Source organism: Pantherophis guttatus, chromosome 3 (genome assembly GCF_059756535.1).
Source record: "Pantherophis guttatus breed Tessera chromosome 3, ASM5975653v1, whole genome shotgun sequence".
NCBI classification, from domain to species: domain Eukaryota; kingdom Metazoa; phylum Chordata; class Lepidosauria; order Squamata; family Colubridae; genus Pantherophis; species Pantherophis guttatus.
This window is the reverse complement of record NC_142065.1, coordinates 78,611,218-78,621,903: the sequence shown is the minus strand read 5'-3', so window position 1 is coordinate 78,621,903 and position 10,686 is coordinate 78,611,218. Positions and strand designations below refer to the sequence as shown.

At 34.6% G+C, this 10,686-nt stretch overlaps 1 protein-coding gene across 3 annotated transcripts in view; it reads right to left on the bottom strand.

The window, feature by feature from the left end:
- Positions 1 to 256: 256 nt before the first annotated feature.
- PRKACB (protein kinase cAMP-activated catalytic subunit beta) overlaps positions 257 to 10,686 on the bottom strand; it is a 79,015-nt gene continuing 68,585 nt past the window's right edge. For all 3 annotated transcript variants that reach the window (XM_034437097.3, XM_034437096.3, XM_034437099.3), the window contains exons 8-10: positions 10,345 to 10,467; positions 5,524 to 5,688; positions 257 to 3,324 (exon numbers count right to left, since the gene is read on the bottom strand). In XM_034437097.3, the coding sequence (XP_034292988.1) occupies positions 3,199 to 3,324; positions 5,524 to 5,688; positions 10,345 to 10,467 (414 nt within the window). In that variant the 3' untranslated portion in view covers positions 257 to 3,198. The remainder of the gene's footprint in view (positions 3,325 to 5,523; positions 5,689 to 10,344; positions 10,468 to 10,686) is intronic.

Here is a 10,686-nt window from a genome sequence, read left to right as displayed (position 1 = left end):
GCCAAGGTTGAGAAATACTGTTACAAACCAACATTTATATCTTTCCTTTAAAAAGGAATCCTGTACTAATAGGCATAGTTCTTAGAAATGTTAAAAGAAGAGATTATCTAGATAGGAATTAGGCCTAACATTATATGTCACCTGCAGTGTATTCCTCAAAATAAAACTCATTTTACAGAAAGCACATAAGCTTGACTGCCATGGCAAAGGAGAATGCACAATGGGATATACTACCTCATAAAAAAGCAGCACAGTCTTTATGCAGTGTTGTACATAATTTAATTTGCAGTTCTGTATATAAACTTTTACTGTATTGCACACTATTGTAACAAACTAATTATTTTCAAAGAAATCAGTAAATACTTAAAGGATTTTAAAAATAAGGGTTTTAATGCAGCTGACAAAAAAAGAGAAGCAATTTACTTAATGAGATACATTTTTTTATGTTGAAAATGAGAGTTACATACAGCTAGAGTACAGTTAAAAGATACCATACAGTCCAACACTTAATTCCTCAAATTGTGTAAAATTAACAAGTCTCTACTGTCAAATATACAGTATTTCATATGATGGAAAAGGTTTTTTTGTTTTTGAAATTAGACAGAGGCATCTTTATCTTCTTGTGGCTTTTGTATATTTAAAATGATAGGACCATTTAGCACAATGCCAAATGTGTACTTCAACACAGTCTTCTTGCTGCCCTCCAGATGTGTTGGACAGAAATCCCCTTACTTTTTCAGCATGTCCAGTGCTGGCAGGGAGTTATTGTTGACATATCTGGAAGACAGCATGCTGGAAAATGTGTTTTCATGCACTGTGAATAGCAACTTCCTTATATTTTGCCCAACCCCTTTCTAGTCAATCTATTACTCCCTTATTATGATTTATGTTTACTGTTTATTTCTGACAACTTAAAATATTTAAACAAGCATAAATCAAAAGAATGAAAAAGGTTTTTCAAAATTGTCCATCTAAAATTGAGAACTTAGGCATGCTAGAATCCATTCCATGGACATCCAGAATGAAGCCTCATATTTACACATACTTAAAAATTACCCAATTAAACTACTGGCTAAAATTCATACCAGAATTTTAAAAAAATGATCTGCAGCATTTATTAAAAATCCATGAACAAATTAATGAATTTATTGGATACAGCTAGCATACAACAGCATGTCCTCTGTCTAGATGAAATACAAAAAAAAGTAACCTTTTTCATACAAATAATTGTTTAATTTATTAATGTGACAATATATAACATAAAATTTGCTACTGCAGATTTTCATATGCTTGTCTTGCACATAGACAGACAGTAGTGGACAAAGATGGCAAACAACTAACAATGATTAGCAAAACTGCCTGACAACTTAAAGATGTTTAAAAGATTGTATGATTCATCTTATTCTAGACTGAAAAATGTCTACAGAGGTTTTCATTAAAGGAGTGTCACAGAGATTAAAAGGAAATAATGCCAATTATCTTACATGTATTGGCATTGTAGAGAACTCATTGATTACCTAGCACTTTAGATCAATTGGATAGAATAACCCTTCATTCTTGTAGACATGTAAATTGAACATAAAACATGAGTCTAAGTGTACTGATATGCCATCTTAAGAGAGGCCCTCTTGGGATAAATCAGAAAGTAAGTGCCTAACTAAAAACTGCATGGATACATTTAAAATGCACAAGGACATGTGCTGAGCTACTGATCATTAAACACTGAAACAGAAGTCTGAAAAAGTGCTGGAAGCAAGCACATGGCAGCAATATCCATACAGGTCAGTTGGTGAGATTATATGAAACTTAATTCAACCCAATCAATTCTTTGTGCAACCATAAATTTCATTTCACCAAAAGAAAAATATGTTAGAAATGAAGACACCACATCACAGATGGTGGCAGTTTCAAACGTTGTCTCTTTTCTATATGAATGAAGTGCTGCTGATAGAAACCATGATTGGAGCAGCATTCCATCCTTGAATTTACTAATATAGTATACCAGAATAAAAACTTGGCATTTGTTTCTTTTATTCTTCACAGCTAACAGAAATACCAGGTTTATCTAGCAACTTATCAATATTTTAATACTAAATTTTCAATTTGCTAAACCATTTATTCTCATAGCTAAAGAGATAAAAAAGATGCTTCCCCCCTTCAATAAAAAAAGGGTTGAAATGTGAAATACTTCAGGAGCCCCACTGACATTACTAAAAATCAGTCCTATCTCTTAACAATACTGACCAAATCTTTTACAAGTTCCAGGCTTTCAGGTGTTTAAAACCTATTTAAATAGTCAATTCTTTAGATGCACGTTACTAAACATGATTAAATATGGTCCAAAGCCCAGACTGGATAGAATTGTTCCTGCTTACTGAGACTGTGCTACTTATGGCACAGTATGCTTATAGCATATTAACTTACTGCCTAGGAAAATAACACAAACTATGAGGCAGGGAGAAGAACTGCCAGCAATGTAAAAAACCAAGGCACAGGGCTAGCTACTGTACCCTACACAAATTTTCCAATTTTGAAAATAGGTTTGGTCAGTCTCCAGGAAGAGATCCTTAAGTCAATTAGCATACGCTCATATAGTGATAAATACTACTTTCAAAATGCTAATGAAGTTGGCTAGGTTTAGATTGTGTTACCAAAGTAAACAAAAAAACAAAAACCACTAACTGGTTTTTATGAACCCTATGAACTGTAGCCTCACGCACAAAGATGGACACAGAAGGATTGGCCAGCACAAACTAGAAGCAACATTTATCTTCCACTTCAGTCTAACTTGTATTTAGCCCGAACACCTTCAGTTTCATTCATACACATACATTATTCAAAATAAAATGGAGCATTCTTGAGTAAAAGGCTACTTCATTTTAAAAAAGTGGGTCAGAGAAAAGAGGAGAAATTAACAATACACAGAAAACAAAGGAAACAATAGAAACCAAAAGGTAAATAGGAAAAGTGGTCTATATTCTGTGTAACAGCACAAACCGTGCTTGCTTAATTGTGCCTAGTTATAAGGGTTGGTGCAACCTGCACACATGGAAGATGGCAATAAAGACCTCAGTCAGCTTTGTGGAATGAAGTAACTAGGTAATTGTTTTGACATATGATGGTCTCAGCTCCACTTCATGAGTTAACAGAGTGCAAAGACCCCAATATGAGCCCTGATGTCCTCTTATCCTCCAAGTACTAAAAATCAGCAAATTCTTTTGCACATTTCTCTGTTAGAGAAACACGGATATCTTCTTCCTCATAATCATCAAAGTTGCTGGTATCTCCTGGGCCTCGACATTTTGGTATGAATGGAGCTTCTACCTGTATAATAAAAAAAGTATGAACGGTTGTTAATTGCTAATCTGAAAGAATTAAACACTAAGACTGTGGGAACTAAAAAAAAAAATAAAGCCTTCAAAAACAATCATTACAAGGACTATTTGATAGAATGAAAATACCCCAAAGAACAAATAGAAATACATTGTGTCACCCACTGTGTGAATCAAGCAGCTACACAGATCGGGAAACTGCCAAAATAACAAAATTAATGTAGCAAAATCGAGTCAAAATATAGTACAGAAAACTAGAACAAAACAAGGTCCAAAAGACTGAAAGAACTAAAGTGACATTTATCAGACACCCCTCTCCCAATCCTTCAAGAATGTATATATAGAAGAAAGAGGGTGGGTATTAAAGGACTGGAATACACAGAAAAGGTGGAATAACTGAACATTGCATAAAGACTTGAAAATCATAACTTTCAAAGCCAACAAATACAAAAGGAAAATCCAAGAAGCAAATGAAACAGAAATACATGGCCAAGAAGGATAAAGAATGCAGAATTTCTTGGATCATTTGAAAAATAATTTGTAGCATCTCAATAAGTCATATGATCTGTTACAATCAATCATTGTTTATTGATTATACTGTTGATATGCTGCATTCTTACACATTGTTTACAGCTGTGTTATACACAAAAAGTGATTTTTGTGAGTCTAAAATGGCCAACAAATCAGATTCAAATAAGATCTGCAGCAAAGACTGCTTTGTGAGGAAAAAACGAATATTTTTTCTGTATATTCCAGGCATTAATTTTAGAAAGCTTAAACACATTTAGCTTAGAATTTATTCATGTAAGACAATTACTATTAGAAACTCAGCCTTTTTATGAATGTATAGACTAATGCACGGGATTACTACAGAAATATAAAACCTCACAGACGTAAACACTACCTCATCAAACTTGCATCTGCACAAAATGGATCCTGATAATAAGATAAATAAGAGAAGCTAATTTAAATGTTGCCATATATGGTTTTGCCTTCCATGCAACCTATGGTATGCCCAATTGTTGACTCTAGGAGTTCATCAAAGTTGCCAAATATTGTAACCAAATATATTGTTACTGAACTAAATTGAAAGTAAATGAAATTTTGTTCACTCTAATCCTGTTTATTTGGGGATTGTGGCTCTCTATGCCTCATTCAAAGGCTAGGACTGTCCTGTGACTAAAAAAGAACAAAGTAAATGTGTACGCTTGGTCTAGTGTTAAGGATTAGCTATATAGTCAAATTTTCTTATAGTGCATTTCCAAAAAATAAAAAATAAATAAGCCAATTGCATAAACCATATTTTGACATGGGGTTTTCAAAGGTAATGCCAATTTATTTTTTTAAAAAATTGTACTTATTTGAGGCATAAGCATAAACACATTTCTGAAATATTTTAATATGTAATATATATAAAAAGAATGATTTGTGATAGAAGACTAATGAAATACATTCTGATATTCAGTAGAGAATACAAATAATAGAAAATCTTCCTTGAAATTAAATAATTAATACATTATTTATTACAGCTATGCTGTACTGTCACACTGCATAGCTCTGTAACTAGCTTCTTTTTATAAATTATTATGTTTCCGATTTGGCTTTTAAATAACGTTTTTGTAAAACAGCATGCCTATGAACCTTGAAACTATCATATGACTACTAGAAATGCTTACCGTACAAAAGCTCAAGAAATATAATTTCTCAAGATAATTTTAAGAAGAATTGTAAGTTAAGAAAGTTAAAGTTTCCCAAAATATTTTAGAGAAAGAATGATAATTTTTTTCATAGAAAATACTAGTAAATATTTCACTATTGCTTTGGTGAGAGTTCGATTAGGAATCATCTTTGTCTCTCAGATACTTAGGTGAAGAAGAATATCCAGTATCTGTATATGTGGAACAGTATTTCAGAGAAGTCAATAAAAGGAGAACACAGCTGTACTGAAAATCATTTGATATCAAGAAACAAGTGGAGATTTCTACAATTAAGAGAGGAAGGAATGGAACCCTTCTGTTTTTGAATAGAGTTTTGAATAGAGATTCTAATCTTATGGATTCTAAGGCCCAAAATACTTTGGAAATATCCTGTGTTTTAAAGGTAAAAGCAGGTATAGCAATTTTAAATAAGAAAGGACAGGGAAATTTTCATTTGCTGTCGCTAAATTCCTTTTAAAGAAACACAAACTTACCTTTCTCTGGTAAATGGCAATCCAATCTGTAGTGGCAAACCATTTGTGGTTTTTAATGTCATTTACTCCATTCTTGAGATTTCCATACCGCTTGGTCAAATCTACCTGAAGTAAATTTCTTAATAGATCCTTAAGATCTGAACTGAAATGCGATGGGAAACGTACCTACAAAATATATCCAATACATTTACTGTAGCAACATATATGTGCTGTTCTTTGAAAAGGATGACAGATGAGTTAGGGATATATGGTGTAAATCCAAATGCCAATATTGCATATTGTTATACTATTGAATATTTCCATTCACAGAGATAAAGCCTATCAAAATTCAAACAGATCCATGTTTTCTTTCAAAGATTTTGGGTAGTCCTCGAGTTACAACAGTTCATTTAATGACCAATCAAATGACATTGAAAAAAATGACGTATGCACCGTTTTTCACACGGCTGTTGCAGGTTCCCCATGGTCACATGATCAAAATTCAGATGTTTGGCAACTGGTTCATATTTATGATGGTTGCAGTGTCCTGGGGTCATGTGATCAGCTTTCGCGACTTTCTGACAAGCAAAGTCAGAAAGTTTTTTTTTACTGTTTTAAATGTGGTTTTGTATTCTGTAAGCCACCTTGAGTCGCCATGGGCGAATAGGCAGCAATATAAATTTAATAAAATAAAAAAAATAAAAAAAAATAAAAAAAATAAAGTCAATAGGGAATCCAGATTCACTTAGCAACCACGTTACTAACTTCACAAATGCAATGATTCACTTAACTGTGGCAAGAAGAGTCGTAAAATGAAGCAAAATTGATTTAACAAATGTTTCACTTAGCGACATAAATTTTGGGCTCAACTGTGGTCATAACTCAAGGACTATCTGTACATGGGTTTCCTAAGCTTTCCAATCGTTACATGGGCAATTTCTGAGCACCAGATAGGACAGAGTGGTTTTTTAAAGATGTCTGCTACTCCAGAGACAGATATTTGTGTGACATTCTATCAAAGCTGATTTGGCCAAGGGGTGGAGGGCGGGATAGCGAAAGAACTTTAATAGATTGATATTTTATTTTCCCAGATATTTAGTTCTATTACTGCTCCCTCCACCCCAAAATAAGCCCTATTTTGTGAGGGATTCTGGAGGAAGAATTATTCCACACTCTTCCAATTGGAAAAAGTTTTGCTGGTAAATATTCTATTTTTTGTCAGAAGAAACCCAGAGAGACACTACTAATATGAAATAATAGTTATCTTTACATCATTTACTATGTGCTTTGCCCTCAGCATGATTTCATGTAAAGAATCATGTGTTAAACCTTAGTCCCTTTTATTCACAGTAAACTTAAATCACTCACAGGAGTTCCTTTTGGTGTCACATAATGTTTATACACAATATAAACACATTAGGAACTCATAGTCATAAAAGGAATGTAGTTAAACAGAACACTACATACATAATTATAATCTATTCCTAACACTAACAAGTAACTGAACAGAAAAATTAAGACAGAACTTAATTCCAAATGAAACCTAATCTAGAATGCTGGTGGTGAAATGGTACAGGTAATACAACTGTATTCTGAAAGAAACACAAGACAAATTAATAACAATCAACGAAAGTTAGTTTTTAGAAACTGGAGAAAAATGTGAACGTCAAAGGGAAAAAGGAAGGAAATGTCAGAAATCAAGAACATAGAAAGCCACAAACAATCACACCCTCACTGACAGTACTGCATGTTTTCAAATGTTTGTTTTCTGTTCAAATCAATCAAGAGCCCCATGAAACAGTACTTCCATGAAGTCCTCTGTCCCACACAAAAGTGGAGAAGAAGGTTGCAAATAAATCAGTGGTGGGATTCAAAATTTTTTACTACCGGTCCTGTGGGCATGGCTTGGTAGGCATGGCAGGGGAAGGATACTGTAAAATCTCCATTCCCTCCCCACTCCAGGGGAAGGTTACTGCAAAATCCCCATTTCCTCCTGATCAGCTGGGACTCGGGAGGCAGAGAATATATGGAGGCAGGGCAAGTCAGAGGTGGTATTTACCAGTTCTCCAAACTACTCAAAATTTCCGCTACCAATTCTCCAGAACTGGTCAGAACCTGCTGAATACCACCTCTGAAATAAATGCACTATACCATACATGCAACGCGATTCAGAAAAAAAGTGCCACTGTTTTCAGCAAATCTAGCCACTGAAGTTAATATGACTCTTAAAGCAGTAGTGCTTCCTTTTTTTGTTTTGCTTTATTTTGTTTTCCAGGCTCACAGGGGGAAAAAAAATCAGATTAATTTAAGGAATATCATAGAAGGGCTACTTCAGTCACTCTTGTGTGAGTCAGAAGTTCTTCCCTATCATTCGCAAAGAATGTATTGTCCTTGTCCAAACTATCCAATAGCAAAAAGCAGATGCATCAAAATATGAGACACAATATTCCTTCTCTAACGTTATATGAACGGAAAGGCAGCAAATTCAAGGATCAGCAGACTGCTAGTGTCACTTCATCTCTCTCCCTGCCTCTGTATTCTTTCACTGAAATTGTACATATTCCAAAGCAAATACACATCATAGTTTGGACAATGATGTGTCTGTATCTATAAATATATAATTTTCTTCTTTAATTCCTATCTATGCCAAACAGATTCCTCTTCCAGCTTATATAAATTATTCTAATATATTATATTTTAGTTTACTTTTTCAGCTTACTATGGCATCTTCCCATACTTTACCCAAGAATTTAAAATAATATGATGGGTGATGATGTTGTTTAGCACCTCAATGAATCTAATATGTCCTTTATGTTCCACTGAAAATGTAGGAATTTTGGGCAAATCTGTAATTACATGAATACTGTAAATGTGGCCAGTAACTATTTCCGCCACTCTTTGCATCAGCCTTTTTTAATCTTGGCAATTTTAAGATGTGTGGACTTCAGCTCTCAGAATTCCCTAGCCACCATTACTGGTTGGGAAATTCTGAGAGTTGATGTCCACACATCTTAAAAGTTGCCAAAGTTGAGAAACAGTGCTTTACATGCTAAATTCATATAGTGAAGAGGACAGTCTATGTTTCCTGAGGCTTTGGTGTGACTTCCAAATCATTTCCAAATGTATACATGTAAACTAATACCATGTTTCTCCAAAAAGATGACCCACCTTGAAAAGAAGCCCTATCACGTTTTTGAGCGCATGCAATCAAATTAAGCCCCACCCACAAAATTAGCCCTAATTAAGATACTGCCCACCCCGGGTTGCAGGGGATGGGGTGAGGCACACAGGTAAAAAAATAAGCTAGGATGGGGATGGAGGGGTTGAGCTGCCCTACCTACCAGGCCTCGCAGACCCCGACACCTGCCTCACCTTCTGCGGTTGCTCGCGGCCACTCGCACACATCGCCCTGGCCTCTGTTTTGCTTTTAGATGCCTGCTGGAAGGCATCTGCAGCCAGTAACAGAGCTCTGGATCGATCTGGAGCTCTATTATCGGCTGCAGAGGGCTTTCTGGAAGGTATCTGAAGGCGAACCGGAGGCCGGAGCGACGCATGCGAGTGGCGGCAAGTGGCTGCAGAAGAAGTGGGCCAGCAGTTGGCTCCTGTTGGGCAGGGCTATCGGTGCCACTGTTGCGAGGTGAGTCAATAATTAGACCCTCCAAAAAGAAGGCGTAGCCATTTTTGGGGGGGGGGTCAAAAGAAAATAGGACCCGGCTTTCTTTTTGGAGAAACACGGTAGTTTTTAGTGTCTGCCTCTTCTTTACTTTTAAATAATGTATTTGAATATGACTGAACTCTTAAAATTATTTTTCACTAGAAATTATTTCTGATTAAATCTTGGAATATAATATTAATATATAATAATATGTACCTTATGTCATTTTATTTCCTTATCTGGTATTTTCACTTCAATTACATTTTTTGCTAAATCTGTGAACTATTTATAAAGTGGCCCCATTTTAAATTACTGTATAGCATTTCGTGAGCTATCAGACACATCACTAGAAGCTAAATCATAAGACTACCTTCCAATTTACTTCGGCCATGTCATGCATTCAAATTCATTGGAGAAGGCAATGATGCTGGGAATGGGTAATGAAACAAGAAAGATCAAGGAAGGAACATGTTGGCGTGAGAACATCAAATCTAATACCAAGTTGAACATCTAGCGATTAGGAGAAGCTGTGCATGGAGGGTAGCATTTATTGTCTATAAAGTCACCAAGATTCGGACATGACTAAATGGTTTAAAGAACAACATTATGTGAGCTAGACTAGGACAATCTTAAACTTGCATATTTTCATTTCCTTCTATTTTTGACACCTTCACAGATAAACATACACTCTGTTTCTTATTTTATTTCAAACACAGAGCAAGACAAAGAGACACATATATCTATCTATACAGAGCAAAAGACATAGCCAGTGACATAGAAAGGATGAAATCGAAAAATTCTCCCCGCCACTTGCTTTCAGGGGACTGAATGTAACAATTTAATTGACAATCATTTCTGACTGTTTTAAATCCTACTCTTTAGAGCTACCTTGTTTCCCCAAACATAAGACCCTGTCTTATATTTTTTTGAACCCTGAAATAAGCACTTGGCCTTATTGCCACTATTATTATCAGGGGATGTCTTATTTTGGGGGAAATATGATTCAAAAAATGCTAAAACATATGGATAGTCAACAATTAAGCAAAGTTAGTTAATTAAGGACAATTTGAATTTAGGGACAAATTAAAGGATAACTTTCAATTTTAGGGACAAATTTTATATTTTCTCTAACTTATTAATCAAGAGAAAAAAAATGTTGTGTGTGCTATTCTCATGAAAATGCTTACCTTTCCAGAAACAATTTTTTCATAAATCTGGATTGGTTGATCTGCAAAGAATGGAGGATATCCAGCTGCCATTTCATAAATTAACACTCCTAAGGCCCACCAATCCACTGCTTTATTGTAGCCCTGATGAAAAATACTGTGATTAGGTCTAATTATAATACCTCATCAAACTTTTAGTATTAAATAATTACACACACACATATAAGAATATAAATGCTTCATATTTTGATAGCATACATATAATTTTAAACGTTTTATTTTCATATTATTCAATAAATAGATGTTTGATGACATCTAGAACAAAAATAAATGATATATATATATCTCAGAATTATATTACAA